Source organism: Pocillopora damicornis, chromosome 11 (genome assembly GCF_964200805.1).
Source record: "Pocillopora damicornis chromosome 11, jaPocDami1.2, whole genome shotgun sequence".
NCBI classification, from domain to species: Eukaryota; Metazoa; Cnidaria; class Anthozoa; order Scleractinia; family Pocilloporidae; genus Pocillopora; species Pocillopora damicornis.
Window position 1 is genome coordinate 22,377,986 of NC_142680.1, and position 21,669 is coordinate 22,399,654.

Genomic DNA, 21,669 nt, shown 5'->3' on the forward strand with positions numbered 1-21,669 from the left:
TGGAAGACATGTCAAGAGCGCGTAACTCCCTTTTTATTTGCTCCCTTTCGCTTTATGCTTTCGTGTGACAGTTATTGAGCTAAAAGGAACAGAAAAACATGCTACACAGATAATTGTTTTTTTCATTGATCTCCCTTATGCAAAAATCTTTTGTTTTTATTTCTTTTGTTTTTATTTATTGTTAATGTTCTCTTTTTTTTGATAAGTCAAGTATTCTATAGGATTATGCAAACACGTTAAGATGCGTTTTCAATTAAAACCTCGTATGAATTGAGGTATGGTTGACAGATTAGTCACAACGACCCGCTTTGGCGCCTTAAGTAATGGTATTAATCTGAAAAAGCTTTTTTTTTTTAATTATTATTTAAAAAGCCATCTCTGAGGACTTTAATTGACCAATACATCTCTTTTTCATAAATTACATGTCCTAGTCTCATACAGAGAATTCTCGTTAAACACGCATATAAAATTTTCGAATAGATTTTTTTTTGCACAAAGCTTTGACTTCTGATTTTAAAATTATTTGATGCGATTAAAAAGAGACGGTTGGAGCAACAAGGCGAGAAAAAGATGGAATTTTTTGGGTTGAAACATGGACAAACAAACCGATTATCGAGTTTAAGAGTGACCGGCGTCTAATTTCTCCTTATGATTTCACCCCTGGACCAAACATTAAGGTTACAAGAATAAAGGAAATGATCACCAACTAATGTATCTCTTGACTGTTCAACAAATTTTCGGATCAATATCAGTATCTGGCAACTGCCGTCCTACCCCTCCCCAAACCCAACATTAACCTTAACTTGTTGTCAATAGACTGTTGTTGAGTTAGGGGAGGGGTAGGTGGGCAGTTGCCCAGATTCTGATACTGATCCAAATTCTCCTTGTCAGAACCCTAGAAAATGTACAGAGAACAGTTTAAAGAACATGCATACTGATATTAAGGGTGTAAAGTAGCACGGTATAATCTTACCGACAGGAAAACGCTAGTATTAAGGAGCGGATCACCCTCTAAAGAAGATCTTGCTTGTTAGACAAACTCTCCTAATCAGCATTTTAGGAAATGTTTAGAGAACAGTATGGAGAATATGCACACTGATTTTAGGGTGTAAAGGGTGAAGCGAGCTTTGCGGCCTCTTCCTAGGTCTCTATCTCTCAACTCCGTTTGACTGTGGTGGATCATTGTCGGTTTAAGTGGAGTTGGAGAATCGGTGAGATTCTTTGCTCCCAAAAAAACCTTGAAAGAATACTTGGCTTTTTGCTTCTAGATGTTGATCCGCTGAGAGTTTACAACAAACTCTTAGACTTTGATCAATTTAGGGCTTGAAAAAGATCTATTCGTATTGACCTAACAAACGAACCGTCTACCCAGAATTCAACTCGAAGTAGCACCCTTTCCTAGAGTGATCTTGTATGCAATATTCGCTAGACCCATTCACCGTTGGTAATATTTAATGGCTTTTCTCCATTAGCAGAAGCCGCGTTCGCCATCTTAAGACGTTCAAGCTGTTTGCAATGTTTTAGCCGTAGCTCTTTATATGTCATCGAAAACCGTTGATAAAATTCTTCTACCAATTGCTGTAACTGTAATTTAGCCATGATGTATTCTGTTCTTTGTTTTTCTCGTTTGGCTAAAAAAGGAAACAAAACGTTATTGATAAGTCTCTTCTCTACCAGTCCATTGACTTTTTGACCCCTGAGATTGACTAAGATATATCTTCTCCTTACAATATTACCCCTGAGTCACAGATTAAGGTTTTGGGAATAAAGAGATCACCAACTAAAGAAGCCTGAATTCCCTTTTCACCGCTTTAGTAACGTTCATTACTGCGAAGATCACTCTCATCTTCATTTATAAATCCGTAGTTCAAACAAATGATATTCATATATTCACATTCATTCGAAACTCTTATTGTCAAACAAATTCTCCTTACCAGCGCCCTAGGAAATGTATAGAGAACAGTATGGAGAATATGCACACCGATTGGTTCAACGGATGTCAGTTTCCTTTAAGGGAGTGAGATTAGCAAACCCATAGATTTGCTCCTTTCTCCAAACCTCGTGGCAAATAAATGAAAAATTTCTTCATTTGATGGCCAGGCTCAGAACTTAACATGTGTCTGTATCTATTTACCTTGTATCTGATATCGTCTTTTCTGTAGTCCTTTATACCACGAGTGATACACCAATCCCATGAACACAGCCAGAAATAGAAGAGCCAGGAAAATAAATATTGTCACTTGATAGATACGTGTTCTTGGATCCAACAGAGGAATGCTGGTTGTCTCGCTCATGTGAATGGAAGTCTGGACGGAAAACTCAGATCGATTAGAGCCCTTCACGAGCGAATCTTATCACAATGGCCGGTCCGAGCAAACCAAAATACTCAAGACGACAACAAGAGATAAAAACAAATTACGTTTGAACGGCCTTGAACGTGAGAAAACGTGTGTGACCAAGTCTCAACGTTGATTTCGCTTTTGCATGAGATTGCTGATACATTGGACCTGGTTCTCTTAATGGACCAATTACATAGCATGGCGAAGATACGCCACAAAAGAACTTGGATTGATTTTTGAACAGGAATGTTCAGGAATGTAACACTCACCTTGTTCTCTTTCTTCTCTTCATTAGTTCTCTTCTTCAGCACCTCTGTAACTGCTACAGTGCCCTTTGTCTCGATGTAATCGCGAAAATGCTTCTCAAGTTTGCCTGCATTTCTACTTATCACAGCCCCAGAGGTAAACTCAAAAGGGATTATTTGACTGATAACTATCCAAGTGACATTAAACAAATCGCTCCTGTAACTTGCTGTGTACAGGTCTACTAGGATGCCATCAACCTCTCCGTACTCCAGGGCTGTTACAAGCTTCTCTAATGTGAGAAATGTCTTACCTAATAGGAAAGAAAATCTCAGATCTATTTTTAGATTAAAAGTGATCAAGCTGAGTAATTTCATAGTTTTTTTCTTTTTTTTTTCATTTTGTCACGATCGTGGGATGAAGAAAAAATCTGAGCACCTTGAGGAATCGTAAACTTGTTTGTTTGTTCTGTTTTGCTTCGCTTCATCTTTTTTTTTTAACTGTTCCAATATGATTTCTTAGTCGAAAAAGTGCATTGAGAACACTACCTAAAATTCCCCATGTAAAATATTACTCAGAATTCCCGACAGACGGGGTTTTACTTGGTGTCTACAAAACCAAACCCTCTTGTTTGATTACTGGACTACTCATCTTTCAGCGCTCCCACAGAGAATAATAAATGACCATCTGTTGAGAACTGTCTTCACTTAGACAACCCACATTTCTTGAGATAAATGTTGTTTTTCAATAATTAAAGATTTCGACTTACCCTCGCCTGCTTTGGATATGAATCTGATTATCAGATCATACTCAGGAAACTGAGCCAGCGCGCCCACCTGTGCAAGGAAAAGTAGTCTCTTTAACATGTATCATTATGTGGATGTAAAATTACATTTCAATAAGTATTTAGCTACCAAAATTTTTAGGATTTAGAATTGCTTACCTTTTTTCCCCGAGCTACGTTTAAATTTCGATCAAGGATTCGTACTGACATGGATGATGTAAGTGAGCTGACGAGAAGGGACGACAGAACGATCCCTGTCAAAAACCACAAGATGGCAATAGATCTGCCAAGATGGGTCTTTGGGTATCTGTCACCATAACTACAAAACAATAAAAGGGAAAAAAGTAACGTTTTATAAAGGCAAAGACTTGGAAGAGGAAGGGAATGGTATCCACACTCTATGCGGTGAATTATTCTCATACCCAACTGTTGTCATGGTCATAAGAGACCACCATATTCCGTCCACGATACCTTTGTAAAGCGGATGTTTGAAATGTTTATCATTGTGGCTAGATTCCTGGAAAGGAAACAGACGTTGTTATAAAAAAATTTATCTGTTCCTCTCTGTTAGATGATAAGTTTAATGACTCAATCAGCTGGAATTCGTAGAATGATCTTTACCTCTAAACGAGACTCTAGGACAAAACTCCAACTAAAAGTTAGGTTCGTTTTATACTTTTGATGTCACCTTTCAACACCAGTTTTGCTTCAGGTCTTAGATGTGTTGAATTTGATAATGTATATTGGTGAAAAGTGCAATTAATTTAGTCGTCGAAAGTAGTCAGGGAAAGCATAGATAGTTTACTTTCATTCTAATATCGAGTAAGATGTTAACCAGCGCAGCCGGCTTTTAACCAATCAAATGTGTTTTTTAGGAAAATGCACCTCAATGAGTCCAAACTCGGGGAGGGAGGTCCTGTGCTGGTGGTTAGAAGTCAGGGAAAGTTAAACTCCAAGACAAGACAAAGAACCACTTGCAACTACGCACAAACGCGTGTAACTGGATTCTAGCACGTGCCATATTTTGTTCATAGCACATACAAGCACATTGCTATCACTTTTTCGTTTAGTTAACTTACTGCGAACCATATTACGAAACCCATAAATATCGCCAACGTAATAAAAATCGCGAAAATAGACCAGCATCTCAGGACTGAGTTCCCCAGATCTCGAGCATAGCCAGATGGCGTCTTCTTCCTGGTCATCAGAGCCACACCTGGGACTGTGATGAGGGGGACATACGAATGGGTGCCTCTGTAAGTGGTTCGTCCCACTGCTGACCTGATAGGGAACCGAAAATCCATCTTTATTCGACTGTCCGGTTCTGTGATCTTCTCAGTTGTGTTTATGGCGAAGCTGATGTTCCACACTTTGTAGCTGTGGCACGTTCCACACGAAGCCTGAAGCATGTGCGCGAGGAGTTCTGGGATTAGACCACGCGGTTCGCCGCTTAAGCGGTCTTCTGCGACGTACGGGGGGCTTGGGGCCCAGTTTGCGTACATAAGGTGTGGACAGCGGCACGTTTCTAGGAAACAAGGTTAAAGAGAATGAATAATAATAAATTGAAGCCACATTCGCGTTTTCATGAATTATTTTATCCATGAAGCAGACATTTTGAATCGGTCAATTTCTGCCTCTGGGAAACTAGGAGACCTCTGCACCCTAATTGAATACATCAAAATCAGTAGAACATCAATTCATGAACATAGCAGCCGTAGAAATGAAGTTTATCAGCTGTCATCAAAACTTTAAGAAGAAGGAGTATTTTTAACCTTTTGTACTTTGATCTTCAGGCTTAAATAGAACACATGAAAAAATTTAACATTGCGCATGAGCACAATGACTAATTTTTTCACAACGATCCATTTTTTCAGTTTCCCATAACTTTAGGGAACTAGTTTCTTCCTCTCTGGTTGTGTATCGATGCTAATCCTACGCAAGTAAGTCAACCTCTTCCTCCTTCCCTCTCCCATTCCCCATTAGTTTTGTCAGTTACCCCTGACGGTTCCTTTTTTCATTCTCCTGGGTGAGAAACAGACACTATCAGAAGCTCATCGCACCGACCAATTTACAAAAATTGATAAAAATGATCATTCTATTACTTTACTTGTAAAAATAACTTTCTTCTTTTTCGACTCGCCGTCCATCGTGATAGCTTCTACCATAACTTTATAGGTGGTGTACGTTTCCAGACCTCCCACCGACACTTCTAGAGAGTCTGCGCTCACATTTAGAGAAATATGGGACGAGTTCACGGGCTCGTTGACTGAAGAGACTGCCTGATAGGTCACGTAATAGTATATCAATTGACTGAGCACTTCATCACGTGGTTTGTTCCATGTGATTTTGAAGCCTGTCGGACTACTGTTGTTGTTCGCTTGCATCTCAGGAAACAAAGTTTCTGTAAATATTAACGAGATTACTAAATTATTTAGTGTTTAGCAGGTATGAACCAATGTCTTCCAAAACCTTCAGGTAAATTGCCAATTATACCTAGAGACGTTTTACTTCTTCAGATAAAAGAACTGATGTGAACAGAACAAACAGAAGAAACACAACAATTTATAGTAAATGGTACAACACTACTGAAGAATTCTCACATCTAATTTCCCCCCCTCCCCCCCGTTTCGTCCGGTTATAAACATTTTGATTTGGGCCGATTTCGGACACTTTTGCCTTTTTTCCGACGCTTAAGGAAATAAGGCAAAATTTGTCTGATTTCGAACATTTTAATCAATATTGTAATGAAATTGGCTTGTTTTTCTTTTATTACTAATATCTCATTGCTTATTACTTATCGTTTTACCTTCGGACCACGTCCAACCCTCAATGCAGTTGCTCTCTCTTCCATTTCCCTTCTTTGTGAAGGCCAGGACTTTGACACAAACATTTGGCACTACTGGTGATATTTCGAACGAAAACTGAGTCTGATTCACATCCACAGTCTCAGAAAGTAAAATGGACTCAGTGTTAAGTCTTAAAATCAGCAACTTGTATCCAAGAATAATTCCATTCTCGTGATCTAGAGGTACTGATTGCCAGCTAACTGAGAATGCCGTGGAATTTAAAGGTGCAGTGGTTACGTTTATCGGCGCCCAACTTGGCACTAAAAGAAACAAACAAACAAACAAACAAACAAACTTAAAACACAGAAACAAACAGGGAAACTAAAGAGGGGTGTCAATGTTAAAAATACGCAGTCGTTCTTAGTGCACTAATTTTGCTAAGTTTAGATGACTCCAAACTACTTCGTTAATTTTAACGTTTCCTAAAACTAGTGGGGTGAGGTTATTTTTCAACGTTCTGAGATCATTTTGAGGGTTTTTTTTGTCTATGAAGTTTAATCAGCTTATCAAGATTGACCTAAAAATTGAGGTGGCGAAGAACCTTTTGCAAATATTTTTTTAAAGAAACACAAGTAACATTCAGAGAGGCACAATGCAATAAACAGTGATCGTTGTTTAGTAGAGGAATCCCTACATTATGAACAGCACCAAATATAGCAACATAGAGGTGTGAGCCTTACCACTCTCTTCTGTTAGCACAAAAACACAGGAGGTCTCCGGTCCTTCTCCCTTTCGTGTAAATCCCAACATTTTGATGCAATACCACTCAAACGGCTTCACTTTACCACTTAACACTGTCACATATGTGTCACCGTAGATGACAGTTTCAAATCTAGGCCAGAACTTAGTCTCTTCATCAACCGGTTTTTCCAAATGAAAAGTGGCGCTCATTTTCATGTACGTGAGTTTAAATCCCAGGATGATGCCGTTTCGATCCTTTTCTGGAATTGGTTTCCATTTCACCTTTATCGACTTTTGATCTGTATTTACTGCAGTGACAGCTTGCGGTGGGGAATCTGGAGCTGAGGAGGAAGAAGAAAGGTTTCCTTTGATCGAATGGTGTTACCGTGGCCTATGACTCAAAACTGACCAATCACTTAACAGGAGCGAAGACTGAACGGCTCCATCTATTTTCTTAATTTGTTTTTCTTGCTCTGGTTCCAAGAACTGATTGGCGCTATTGAATTCAGCAGGAACCATTGTAATTTTCTAGATGTCACTGGTTAAATTTAGTGATTAATGCTTTAGTGGTCTACATTCCCTTTTGGAATTGCATTGAAGGAGGGAGAAAAAAGGTTCCTTCTCCATGAATGAGGGTAATAGTCGTTTCAGGGTATAACAAGTCGCTGAAGAATTGTATATGGTCTTCTAAAATCCTCATGAGAGAAAATCTAACTTGGAACTCGAGAACACCTTATATTTCCTGTTCAAATACAATGATCGCCTTATCTCAATGCAAACTTCGATGCTTTGGGAAATTTGAACATCCCCTCAGAATCACCTTAAGTTGTACAGAATAAACCTCCCCAAATTCTACACCAAAACAAAGGAGAATGTCACATACTGCTATCTTCTGTCACAAAATTAAAACATTCTTCCTTCCAAAAGCTTCCAAAAGCTGTTTGTGGTTCAACGGTGACACAGTAGTTGGTAAAGATCTTTAGACCTTGAAATGAGATAGAGTCGACACTCGTGTTCACCAGTCTCTCTCTACTAATGTCTCTGTCAGATTTGAGACTGACTTCGTACCCAGTAAAATCAACAACACTCGCTGAAGATCGTTCAAGGGGTATCCAAGATACTACAGCTGTAGTTGTGGTAATGTTGTGGACCTGCACGGGCACTGAAGGATCCTCCTCTAAAGATGAAGGTATTACACAAAGGAAAGTAAATATAGTAATAAGGCCAAGTGGAGTCAAATTTTTACCGGAAATAGGATGGTTTGTCAGTGTAGTTTACAGAAACACCGTAAGTAATATCTCAGAATTTACCATAACATCACGAACCGCGCAATTCCTTTGTATTTTTCGTCATTGCTTTTGCCCCAACCCTGTTGCTTTGGATTCCTTATTTCATTTGTTTTTTTACGTTTTTAGTCATCATCTGGCACCCAACAGTGTTCAATACTAAAACGGTTAACATGTCAAATAAGATAACTAGTTGGATGAATGAGGACAATTGTCCATTTTACAGTTGCGTGCTTGGTTACCAAGCCTTTGAACAGGTGTGAGGCTAAGGTTGACCTTGTTATGATACACACCTTGCTGCTTCTCAAATGTAAATTACTTTTTTAACATGCTTACTAGACACTGGTCTCTATCACAATAAGGTCACCTTCAGCCTCACTCCAAATCAAAGGCTCGGCAACTAAGTACACAACTGTAAAATGGCCTATTAGGTACTTTATTGGTACTCACTGTAGCCACTCGATTCATGCGCGGCACATTCTTGAGAATGATTTGGTTTTGTGGTGATACTAGTTTCCAGTCCCCCGCCACATGTTACGCCACACCGTTTCAATAAAATACAAGTGGTATGCACGGAAGACCCTGGAAAAAAGCGAATTAGACTCAAGGGTTTAAAATGAATCAGTGTGATGCATATAGTCATCTTGACTCTTCATCTCGCCATACTTTCCCTGAAATAAGAGGCAAGCTTATTACGATAGCAAAATAATGAGATTTCCATCGTTTACACAATACTGTAAAATCCAGTAATATTCGTGTAAGTAAAGCCTGTTATTATGTTTACATGAGTTCATTTAAGTCTAACTTACTGAGTATTGATACAGAAAAGATGTGTCTTTGAAAAAGTTGAGTGATTTGGCGCGATAACAGTAGCACAAAACATTTGTAGCGTGCTTATAATCGAAAAAAATGGTTACGTGGCTACATTAATATGGTAAATTTAAGATTTTTTAAGGAGATCTGAACAATAAAATAATTTCACCCATGAAGATATCAATTACATAAACATATAATGCAGAGGTTTCATCTTTGCAACCAAGCCGGTGTTACCAAGGATACCTTTTGAGTAGAGAACCAGGACGTCGCTGTCCAATGGCTTCGTAGAGTTTGATCCGGGAAATTTAGCGTGAATATGAACGTGGTCATCTAAACGGTAGTTACTGTGTAGAGCCTCAATGTAATACAACTTTCTTCGCTCCAGTTGCTGAAAACAGGATTTCTGCTCAGGATATCTGTTCATTTTAAAGAGAAAAAGTTTAACAAGACTTTGGAATATGTTGTCTGACTAAGCTGAAATGTAGGCCAGGAATATTGAGATAATTAAATAATTGTGGTCTGGGCGGTTAGTCATTAATAGGGTATACTGTCATCACCGTGTGAACCGCTGACCTACAAAAAAGCATGCGTAGTTTACCTTTCCCATTGTTCATATTCAGTCCTGTGCTGCTGATCGATTCGAATGACTTCTTTCTTATTTTCAGGCATTTCGTCCGAACTCAAATAGAAGACACACTCTGAATCACATGATGCATAGAAGGTGTAATTGCCACTGATAGGCGGCACGAAGTAAGCTTGAAGCCGCTGACCGTAAAAATCACCGTCATTTCTTGGCGGTGTAAACGTTGGAATGGTTTCGACCGTTCTTGGGGAGTTTGGAAACCTTAGATCTGAAGTCAGATGAGTCAGAAACCAGCCGCCTTTAAGATCGGTCCATTTCTCTCGGCGAGCCCCTCGATATTCTGTTTTAATAAATGCCAACAAAAAAATTCAAATTTTTGGGTGATTTGATGGATCACCCGGATTGATCAATTACAAAAAGTTATATTAACCTGATTCACGAAAAGAGGGCATAAAAAGTATATTCGATCCTCTACACACGTAACTTTGGTGTTACGTTATGTATTCATTGTATAGACTGTTGGAAACGTTAGCCAGCTATTGAAGCAATAACTCAGAGCTACCATAGTTAAGGTGTGATCATTACTGTGTCGACAAGTTCGATCTGTAATCATAGCGTAATACAATTTTGTCTCGTAAAGTGAGGTGTTTGCTGTCAGGGGCGAAGCGGAGGATTACGATGATCTCCTTTCAATATTTGTGTTTTTAAATACATTCCAAGTTTGGAACATTACGTTGCAAACTTGGAAAGAAATTTAAAGAGTACTTTATAAAGCATTGGGTTACAGAAGGTAATCAGTTATTAGCTGAAGATACAGAAACCGAACCGATTTTTTTCTTCCTTTATTCCCTCTGGACTCCATTTTATTCTGGATCTCAGGCTTAAATTCATCTGAACTTAATAATCAATAGTAAAACCTACATAAATCTATGAAACCTCTTTTAAAATTATATGTTTTGAATAAAGCTCTCGATCAACATTCATTCTTTTGCTAATTTCTTATAATCAAGACTCGGCTACATAATGTCGAATTGCTTCATAAAATGTCAGCTTATAATTGCACTGGCAAATGACAGACGAAAGTTATAACCAATTTGGTGCTTGGCGTGCCCGCCGTTTTAAGCAGCACTCGACGAAAATGTTCTGAGAATCTTCAACGGGTACCATTCTACAGAAAATTTTTTTATCATTTTCAAACATGAAAAATTTTTTGCGGATTACCTAATATTTTATTGATGTTTTTTTGTACTGCCTTGTTAATTGGATTTCAAAGGACGAATGGTGATTTCCTCAGGTACTTGTGATTTTTTTTTTAAGTCAAGCTTGCTGTGAAATTTTGACTTTCCAATTTGAAAATTAGACCAAAAACTGCATGTCATAACAGATGAATATGGTAGGAGATAAGTTTTTTCCCTTCATCAAATGGTCTTACCTTTGGGGATGCACGTAGATATTTCCCCGATTGTTAATTTTGTCACGGCAATCAAAACGAAGAGCTGAAAAAATGAGGAAAACACTTAATAAAACATTCATTCTTCGCAATAAATAGCAAGAAAGAACCTATCTTACCTGTGAAGTCGAGGAGAGCATTAACATTGGAAAGAAATTGATTCTAATTCTTGAATGAAGAAAAAGCTTACGATCGAGATTGTTTTTCTCCAATTTTTTCCTGATTCTGCTCTAAGAAAATTTACATCTGAGCTATAATATAGTTTGTCACATCACAGCGGATATTACAAGGAACGGTCAATCTAAACAGAACTTCTGAAAACAAAGGAGACAGCGTTTTCTCATTGTGTGGTTTCAAATAGCCAAAACATTCTATTTAAATGGCAATATGTTACTTGCGCAGATGTCTTAGTTCAGACACATATTTCCCATCACATAAATTAAATTATGTGTAAAAATTGTTTCGTATTCTCCAAACAAAAGATAAATTACTTATTGCCTTTTGTTTAGTATTTCCACAAAACTGAAAATGTTCATAAACAAATCTACAGACACGAAAGAGATCATAATTTTTGCTTCGTCGTTCCTGTTTGAAAACGCATCTTGCTAGGATAAAAAAAAATCACCATGATTTTTTTTAAGAGGTGTGAATAATTGGTCAGTTGATGCTCCTAAAAATATTGATGTGGTCAGAAATATAAAAGTGATTTCAATTAATTTGTAGACCACGGAAATTCTCTATGGTTATCAGTAAAATTATCAGTGTTGCTAAATATCAGGAGTTCCAACCATATCATTGTCATTATTTCCTAAACATCCAAACTTAAGATTTCATCTTGGTTGGTTGCTTACAACTCTGTTACTTTGACTTATCACCTGAGTCAGACACAATCAATTAAATGTTTTGGAAAGGAAACAAAAAACCACTTCTCTATCGGTCGTCAACATAAAATTTTCTGACTATGTTTGACAGTTGCGAAAAATTTTCACTTGGAAATTCTCAGAATTTCAGAAAAATTCTCAGAAAAATTCTATCTAAGCCAAAATGCTAGTACTAAATACTGTGGTCCACCCTACAAATGTCGTGAATTTGGCCCTCGCAAAGCCATCTCATAAAGAAAAGGGAAAGATATTTAAGATTTCCGTCCATTTTCAATGATGCTAAAATATCTCAAATGAGTTGAATCAGGTCAATTTCCTTTCAGGAAGTTCACGAAGTTTTTAATCTATAAATGAACTTAAGTTTTCCGAAACCTTCGAAAACCTTATTTCCATATCAAGATAACTAATTGATTCATATATACATTAGTTCGGGGGAGTATACGTGACTATTTTCATTGCCAGAAAATAGACAGCACTCGATGTAATATTTTGTTTTTCTAGACTTAACCTATTTTGCATTTATTCGATTATGAGAAATAATCCCCCACGTGCTCAGCCAATATATCAACCCGTCATATATGTTTCTTATCGCCTCGTAGACTCCAAACATCAGAGGAAAAACAAAGCAAGTTATAGGCAATTTACTTTGCGGGAAGGTAAATGTTATTCACAAGCCATGGCCATTTTGCTGTTTCCAACTAGATTCTATCTGAAAAGTGCTGTGTGGTAACTAGTATATGGTTTTGTGGTAAAGCAAAAAAATATTCGTTTCCAGGGAATCGCAGGGGTTAGATAACTTATATTTTCGCATCGAGATTTATATTTTGTGTTTAATATTCAAACCCGAATTGCAATAATATTTCAATTTTGATGCTTTATTGTGATGTCTCAGATAACTTAATTTTTTAAACTAATACCAGGGTCAACAAGAAAAAAAAAGTCCGTAGCCAAGGAGCATTAGGAAAATCTTCACAAAAGTATAGGGAGTTTTTTTTTCTTGAATCTGGTACACATATGGCTGACAATTTAAGAAATTTTCATCTTCACTTTTATCGTTATCATTATATTATCATTAGTATCTTCGTCATCATGAACGATCCTAAGAACTTTTTAGACTTAAAATGCTCTATACCTTGACCTTTTAAAACCACGCGGTCACAGGCAATTGATTTGGCGAAACCACAAAAGAGATAAATTCCTTAGCAGAGAGGGACAATTTGTTCTCCTTTCAAGATGTGTGCATGTAGAATGAATAGGAATGGGAATCATTGGATGCAATGTAATGCTTTTTACAGCTATATGACTACTAAGCATTTTCGTTATTAAAAACGCCATATTATTGTTGCGTTTATTCAAATTATAACGAAATGTAAGCACATGGTAGAAATAAAAGAAAACTTTCCACATTACAAAAAAACATCTGTAATGTTCTAATCTTGCCTTGACTTTTCTTCATGAGGCTTGGCCTTACACTGGGAAAACCTCACATTCAAATAATCACAGAGTAACTATAATGTTCATGATCTTCTTATGAAGCTTTGTTTTGACTAGTCTGATTAGAAGTGATATTTTTAACAGCATGGAAGAAATAAAAACTATCCGAGAGCTCATTATGCCGAAAAAAAATCTGATTATGTACTTCCGAAGAACCTATATTTTAAATGGAAAACTGTTAGTCTAGCTCAATCACACTCACAAAAGAACTAATTCAAAATGTTATTGTATTTTAAATGACTTACTCTATATGTCTTTTCATCTTTAATTCAAATGTGAGAAAAAATTTGAGCTTTTTTCTAAAGCTTGCTCCCTTGATAATTCTGGGATGTACTGTGATAAGGTTTCCATCAAAATTGTAATCGCTTCTGTTAAAATCCTGGAATCGGTAATCACCACTGAAAAGGTGCGTTATTAAAGTTTTTGTTAAATAGGAAATGAAATAATTAACAGCAGGCTTACTTTGCCAAGAAATTGAAACATTCTAAACTTTGCTTCCACATAAGAACTTTCAACAATACTCGAGGAAATATTGATTGTTTGGAAGCTTTCTTACAACTTACCGCCAACCGGAACTTAAACAATGCTAATGAATTCTTTAACTATGTTATTAATTAGCATTGCACTTAACGTTTTCAGCCACATGAATTTCGTTTTATTCTAAGAGGGAGAATAAGATTAAATTTTAGTCAAGCAGATCAGTTTGTGACCTCACCATGTCTATGAGCTCGATTTTGAATGAATACTGAGATTTATATACATTCAGGATATCTGCGAAAGTTCCGGTGAATCGACACTTTTAATTATCGTCGGAAATCTAGCCTAAATATGGACAAATATTCATTGTTTCGCACATCGCAGGAAACTAAAAACATTCCTTTCACACTGACCACATATTTTGTTCGCCTACCAATTAGAAGCCTAAACCTTGTTTTTATTTTAAACCTGAATCTTGACTGCTTGTTTACGAATATTTCTTTAGTCTTAATCCAGTCAAATTCAGTCAATTTTCGTTCTTACTTTATGGCATAACACTCAGTATAAAATATTTAATTAGACGATTTCGACTCATGCTTTCACCCTTGCGAAAGGCAAGTAAGTCAAATGTCAATGGACCGATTGATCGGTATATGACTCATATTATGCATTAAATCCCAGATTTATTTCATGATGTAGAATTCGGTGCGCTCTGTGAACTGAACAGATCGGAGTCGCTAGTGTCTTGCCTGCCTATCACTGCGTCAGGAAAAGTACAGGGAAAGCGAATAGGGAAGTCACCTGGCTAATTCAGGCGATATGAAACAAATCATGCCTAAAAACACACACTCGATTTTCCTCCGAATATCATACATTAGCTGTTTGTAATAATTTTGAAGGTAAAATGTACTTACCACCGATATTTCAAAGCAATGTAGAGAGCACATTATGCTCACCTCATGAGAACTCACAGAAATGTTCCTGTTTATAAAACGTTGATGTGTTACTCTGCGGTTTACACAAATTCAAGGCGCGCATGTTTTGATCAATTCGATTGGTTGGTCTAATTTTTCCCAGCGGGCCTGCAGTATCTCTTACTTTGTCCTGTTATTGTTTCGTTGTGATCTTATTTGTTCTGTGTTTTCCTTTAGGATCCCAATGAAATTCAATTTCCGCTTTAGTATTGAAGGAAAAGGGAAGGTACTTGAAATCAGGCTTCACTCGTTATTTACAGAAGACAACATCTAAGTGAAATGATCGTTGAATTCAACATGACCACGCTTTTAGGAAATCCTAAACTGACCCTAGAAATCATAACCTTGAAAAGGTTCTGAACATAGAAAATTAAAATATAAAAGTATTACTTATAAGTAATGTATACCACGAATGACCGAAACCGGAGCGTTTTGGGGCGGAATTTTCAAGGATATAAAAACAACTTAAAACATGACACATGACATTAGGTTTCTTGTTTCACGTCAAATAACCAATCAATTTTATTTAAAAAACATCTTTTGTCTTTACATAATGTCTTAGCTTAAGACCCGCTGGGTATAACCATATCAATCAATTTTAATAGATCCCACAACTGAGAAAGTCTTTATTCGTATTCAACATTAAGCTTGAGGTTCAAATACCCACGAATTAAAATCCTTTGAGTGATCACTCCTTTAAGATTTAGTCACAGATAAATTAAAGGATTTTCCTCAGAGAATTAAGAGTGTGTTTTGAGATATGACAACAACGCATTGTTAGTAATAATTTTCCCTAATAGCCTCACCTGTTTAAAAATTAGCATTTCTTCACCCTCCAGCAGCATTTTATTCATGTTAAGACAGCCCTGAAAAAAATTAAGTTGTTGACGAGCATTAGTATGTTAATTAGCGCCACTAAAGTTATAGTAGATGTTGTAATCCTTGTTAGTGAGTTGAAAGCGCTAATTTTTGTAATTTTCAACCTTGAATTTGCATTTGATAAAATTCAAGGAGTATTTACCGAGTTGTTTTTAAATTTCGATGTTTAATGGACCTGTAAGTAACGCATGATAAACGTAGATAATATTTAATTCAGAAAAATGTTATGGCATTATTTTATTAATAAGGCAAAATATGCTTCTTAAATATGTCTAACAGGGATTCGAAAATTCGCTGCATAAAATCAACTTTCTTTTTTTGTAATTTCCTTTTTCGTAATCATCTTCTGTTTTACTTTGAAATCTCATTCACCTACTAGTATGTTTGTTTGTTTGTTTATTTCATTTCTTTTTTATCCTGATTGATGATGAAGGTTTTGGCCCCTTCCAGCGTGTTTAAAAATTGTATAAGTTTAACGCCATTTTCTCTTTTCCATATTTTATCTTTCTATCTTTGTACAAGGCTACTTACTATTCCACTTAGTCGGATGAACACCTGAGATAAAAATTATCATTTAAATTTACACAAAAAAATTACTGAAATGAAAATAACGGATAAAGAAGAATTACACACATTACCTTCGTTCAACTTGACATATGGACTCATCGATGAACGTATTAACAAAAGTTCATAAATAACCGATAACAAACCTTTCACAGTTATAAAAACGAACGAATTTGCAGACATCCTTTCGTTATTATCTACGATCTACATAAAAATTTGTATCTAAACGTCCCAGCTGGACTCAGCAGTTGAACCAGTAAACAATTTAGTTTTTTTTTCTTAGTTTCCTATCTCTTTGTGCAGCAGTGGCCCAAATGCCAGCGTGAAACCCTAAATTTGTGGCTAATAGGCATTAAAGATGATCTGAAGTGAAAAAGGGTCCGATGATTTATGTCCCGTAATTGTCAACAGCTGCTTTGCAACCAATTAGAATTACTTAATGTTAAGGTACTTATGTGAGGTATCGACAAATAGACGCGCTCCCTGCTGTAAGATGAAATACAAACTCGATGGAGATTTTAGAGCCATGTTTTGGCCAAGTTTTTGTCAAATCATAAACCAGAAGTCTGTCACCTCTTTGGTTCAGAAGACCAAACAGTCTGTTATCATTATTGACAGGTATGACAGGTATCATTGGGTCTACTTGCCCTCCTACCAATTAAACCGACTTTATTACAAAGTGCGACAGGTACTTTATTTGGAAAGTGCGACAGAGCAATCGGGTGCAAGTGGCTCAAATGTTATGTTTGTAATCTCTTTCAATCCTCGCCATCGTTAGCTATCCTTGCACCACCATTATTAGTTGGTGTTTCTTTTGTGTTCTTCTATCATACAAAACTGATATTTTGAATTCAATTGCAATCCATTTTAATATATTCCATCCTAAGCCGTACTCTTCCGTGACTCTTGGTTTATCATCACCTCTTTCGTGTTTTTGTGTCTCACCGAACAGATATGTTGTATTCATGTTATCAATCCGTTTAAATCTTCTCTATTCTAGGCCCGACCACCCTTGTTCCACTGATGGCTTATGATGGTCTCTACCTTTGTGTTTTTCCATCTCATCAATTATATTCAGTCGTTTGAAATCCGCGTCAATCTTCTTCATGGTCTTGGCTATCCTTGTTCGTTCTTAATTAGCTTGAGAAATAAAGAGGTAAGTTTTTAACGAAACTGTGATGCTGCGGCGGTGTTAGAGTATAACAGGGTAGTTTAGAACCATCAACTGAGTTGATAACGAAAATTGGCCACCGTAAGGAATTTCAAAGATGGCGTTTAGAGCGTTAGCCTTTCATCACAGCGATTGGAGGAATTTTGAGTTGTGTGTACACAAACCACAATTCCTCCAATTTCTCCGCTGGCCAATTTATGTTATCAACTCAGTTGATAATACCAAATTACCCTTTTTAGCCTGGTTTAAAGTTGCTTATTCTGTATATTTTTTCACCTTACCAAACTAGTATTTTCTTGTTCTCTACACTGCCAAAATGTATTTTGAGTACATATTTAAAAAACATTGAGAGTTGAAAAACGAATTCAATAACACTAACGAGAGCGTAATTGCGATCAATAACCTGATACAGCAATATTCTATTGAGTGTCGAATGTAATCTGAGACTGTTTCATTTTTGCATTAATTTAGTCAGTGACTGGTCTACTAAACTCGCGCCATCCTCTTAAAACCAATCAGACGCCAAAAAAAAAAAACAATCGTCACTTGGTCACGACTCATTTCTTACTAATACCGCGTCAAGAAATGGTCCATGGCTCCGGCTCAACTTTTCCGTTATTGGTAGAGTCGAGGGACTTTTGCCGACGCGAGGCGGAAAAGCTGGTAACTAATCTAGAAAATAAACGGAATGACAATTTCACTGCATTGGAGAGCGGGTAGTGTAAATATGCGCTAGTAAGATCGATCTCCGTCGGTGTACCCCTGGGAAGACTTGTCTCTGGATGAGCGCATTTAGTCACAGGTTCGCAACGCACGAAAATATTTCTTTAATATACTATCGGTGTTCAATACAATCGAAAGTAACGATTTTCTGTACAGAGCCTCGAGGTGATTGAAGACCCTGTTTCTGGCGCACAGCTGTTTTCGAACGAGGCGCTAACACGAGAATTTGTTCTTTTCAATCAAACGCGCGGTAAGATGAGGGTGTAATATTTTTAATCACGATGAAGGTGCGAGTTTTTATCTCCTCTTTCAAAGAAAAGAGACAGTTCTTGCTTGAAAATAAGTCTCTCTCTCATAAAAAACTATCATAGTTTTAAAGCGGATTTTAACAGTCTTCGATAAAACTACACAGCTATCAACATATTTTCCAAATTTTCGCAGAGGGCGGGCGTTGACCTTGTGTCTGGCAATGTTACAATACACGGTATAAATCGAAAGTAATAGATACAACAAGAACCTTTATGGAGAGAGCAAAGCAGAAAAAAAAAGTCGAGGACCCAATGGAGCTGGTACGAAGAGGACACAAGGACCCACCCGTGAGATAAAAATGATAACACCTGATAGATATTACTCAATAGAAAAAAATTATAAACTACGGGTAAGAGGAGCAGGATCGCACAATTTTGGATGGTTTAACTGTTCTCAACTTGAGTGCCCATCAGCTAATGGTGATGTGGACCTTCTCTAAACCTTAATTGCATCTTCACAGTCTGTATAAAATAAACTCATTTCAGTAACTCAGCTAAGGGTGTCAGTTACTGTAAACAAGTTCCTCAAACTATCGTATCCTTAAAAAAACATTAAAAACGTAAGCTTTTGCTTTCCAGTTTAAAGTAATAAGAGCTTACATATAAAATCATGATTTAAATAAAGGCGAGATTAAGGTGTCCTAGAAGATTTTTTTTTTTAGAAAACGTTATAGTAACGAACAATCGTACTAATTTAAACGGAAAGAAAAACTTTTTGTCACACAGGCGTTGCCTGGAAAACACCTCTTAAAGATAAACTTTCGTTTCTCCTAAGTAATTCATAGGTAGCTTGGCTCGATGTGTTTATCGTCTTCAACGGCACCAGATCTACCCTTCAACTTAACATGTAAATGCAGCGTAAAGTTGAAAGTAAGCTACAAACCGAATTATTTGCCATTGAGGCTCTTGTTCTAAGACTGCGCAAAATCAAGCGATTTCATTTTCCTGTTTTGTCTAGGACGGCCAGAAAATTTACAAAGTCTCAAAACATTTGTGCTGAGATATAATTTAGACCATTAAATATTTTGATTTGGCACCTCCCCTTTACTCTCCCTACTGTTAGCTTCATTAGTATTAGAGTGCCAAGGTTTCAAAGTTTTCCGAGTTCGAAAGTTTCCTTTGTTTAATACCCCTAACATTATCGAAGTCAACACTACGGCGGACGTTCATAAAACCATGCATGCATGAGGAAAAATTTTTTTTTTTTCTTCAGTTCTCCTCAGATTTGGACGAATTTATTTTTCCTCGAAGTAAACTATATTCCAATTCTACCGATGTAGTTTCAAGCACATAGGAACTGGATGCTGAAAGCGTTAGGTTTTGATAATTCTTAACCAGAGAATTCTTTTGGGTAGGCTTGGCTACTTTTATAAATCAAGTCTTAAGTCTAACAGCAAGATGTCTTTCAGTAGTTAAACCGGGTTTTATAGGATAAAGAACACGACTTTTTCTCAAACTTCTCTTACCTTAATAACTTGCTTCATCAGGACGTGACGACTGACTAGCGATCTCAAAGGAAACAGTTGAAGAAGCTAATGATCTTAAGTGACATGGAATATGCTAAAATCGTCACGTTATTCATAGTAAATGCGGTAGGTAAAAACAACACTGACAGGGCTACTGTTGATTAATGAATTTTCAAGGAAATGCATATCAACCTACCATAATTCATTTAAATCTGGAGCTATCCTTTGCAACATCCGCGCTTCTCACCTCTGTGATTGCACCATCCGTGATTGCTTTGTGATACGACCATTTTTTTCGTTCCTTCATTAAAGATTGATGTAAAAGAACGGAACTAACCACGACCACATTTAAAATAATTGCACCTGAAATTAATTGCTTTGTTTTTGTCTTATATTTTCCTTAAAAAGACTTCTTTTAGCAATTGTTCTCTGGAAAAATTACTTTTTCTAAATTGCTTCAAATATTTCACTATTTATAATCGTTCCCATGACGAAGTAGACTCACTGGAGCATAAATTCAAAATTAGAAACGGACGAAGATTCTTATATGTTAACAAACCTCATACCTTCAATCAACATCCTTCCAATTAGCGCTAAAAGCTGTTTCTCGTGCAAAAAATTGTAGAGTATTTGGATTTGATTTTGGATCGAACGCAATAACGCCGGCAGTTTCCTGTTATCATTTCCTACTGTGTAAATTGGGGTATTTCATGTTTATTTCCATCAGTAACTTAACAGTCTCGACGACGTTCCTCATGAAGCAGACAACTTGACTAAACTTGATGAAGCGATATTTGACAGAAGTTTCGAGTCAAGGACGCAGACCATAAGGTGGAAAATGAAGACGCAAATCAGTTTCGAAAATTTGAAGTTCCAGAAGCAAATTTTTCTCACGATATGCCGCGATTGAGTTTCCGCGGGAAGATGGGATTAAAATTCTTTAGCTGTTGTTATTTAGATCGCACGTATCAACATGACTCCTCTATCAAAAAAAGGGGAGAAATTGCGTTATTTATTTCTAACAAGTGGTAAAATGGATGTGTGCTTTGGGTTTTTCAAACGTCGTCTATGGTATTTACAATCGACAAGAGTCACCCGGTTAAAGCATTCAAGAGTAGAAATGTCATTACTGAATTTGGCCTTTACTAAAAGGATGAAAAAATATGCAATTTTAGCGAAAAATCAAAAAGCAGGAATTGTATCGACTCTTTCAATAGCGTGCAATTTGCAATCGCCGCTGAAAATGGAATGGAACGGTTTGCTTTATCATGTATGGTTCGATACTTTCTTTAAACCCAATAATTAAAATCTAAACGCCATGGCTTTGAAAATTATGACTGTTTTGGGCTTATTGTTAATTAAAATAGCACTTATGTCTGCGTTTTTTCTTTAATCCTTAGCATGTTACTTCAATTTCTATTTCAGTGGTGGCCACTCAAGTAAGGAAACGCTATGAGGCTTTTAATAACTGTTAAAGATATCGTTTTAGTCTTCTCCATTCTAAACAACACTTACTCTTTTTTGGGGGGTTATTCCTCGCACTTTGGCTGCCTTCTCCTCTTTTTCTAAACCTTGCCAGCGTTTTGTTGAATTTCTTCATTTACGTAGTATTTTTATCTACAGCGAAGAATGTAAGTTCGTGACCATTTTGAATGATCAAGCAGAAGATAAAGATCACATTTTGTATGAATTCAGTCTTCATCT

General features: G+C 36.8%; 1 protein-coding gene and 1 long non-coding RNA gene across 7 annotated transcripts; one reads left to right on the forward strand and one right to left on the reverse strand.

Annotated features, from left to right (window-relative positions):
* Positions 1-139: 139 nt before the first annotated feature.
* Positions 140-21,620, reverse strand: LOC113678320 (uncharacterized). 6 transcript variants are annotated; one of them, XM_089187242.1, is made up of 18 exons: positions 21,481-21,589; positions 15,661-15,720; positions 14,795-14,861; positions 11,011-11,074; positions 9,594-9,918; positions 9,239-9,411; positions 8,630-8,761; positions 7,777-8,070; positions 6,893-7,234; positions 6,173-6,472; positions 5,474-5,767; positions 4,446-4,891; positions 3,789-3,883; positions 3,526-3,685; positions 3,352-3,418; positions 2,609-2,895; positions 2,135-2,306; positions 140-1,631 (listed from the first exon to the last, which is right to left on the reverse strand). In XM_089187242.1, the coding sequence occupies exons 3-18, from the start codon at positions 14,825-14,827 to the stop codon at positions 1,426-1,428; spliced, it is 3,390 nt and encodes a 1,129-aa protein (XP_089043368.1). In that variant the 5' UTR covers positions 14,828-14,861; positions 15,661-15,720; positions 21,481-21,589; the 3' UTR covers positions 140-1,425. The 6 variants fall into 6 exon arrangements, with proteins under 6 accessions (XP_089043368.1, XP_089043366.1, XP_089043365.1 ...); XM_089187240.1 differs by lacking the exon at positions 14,795-14,861 and having other exon boundaries at positions 21,481-21,620; XM_089187239.1 differs by lacking the exons at positions 14,795-14,861; positions 21,481-21,589 and adding an exon at positions 16,444-16,662.
* LOC149038300 (uncharacterized) lies at positions 19,721-20,831 on the forward strand. The gene is made up of 3 exons (XR_016181067.1): positions 19,721-19,850; positions 19,987-20,091; positions 20,693-20,831. It is a non-coding gene; the product is annotated as an uncharacterized LOC149038300 (long non-coding RNA).
* Positions 21,621-21,669: the final 49 nt, after the last annotated feature.

Excerpts from the sequence above, each read along its gene's own strand:
- LOC113678320 (XM_089187240.1), bottom strand. The coding sequence starts at position 15,708 with ATGAATAAAATGCTGCTGGAGGGTGAAGAAATGCTAATTTTTAAACAG. Across the intron at positions 4,892-5,473 it reads GAAGAAAGTTATTTTTACAA|AAACGTGCCGCTGTCCACAC; the intron begins GTAAAGTAATAG and ends CTTGTTTCCTAG. Across the intron at positions 2,307-2,608 it reads AAGAGAAGAAAGAGAACAAG|ACTTCCATTCACATGAGCGA; the intron begins GTGAGTGTTACA and ends TTTTCCGTCCAG.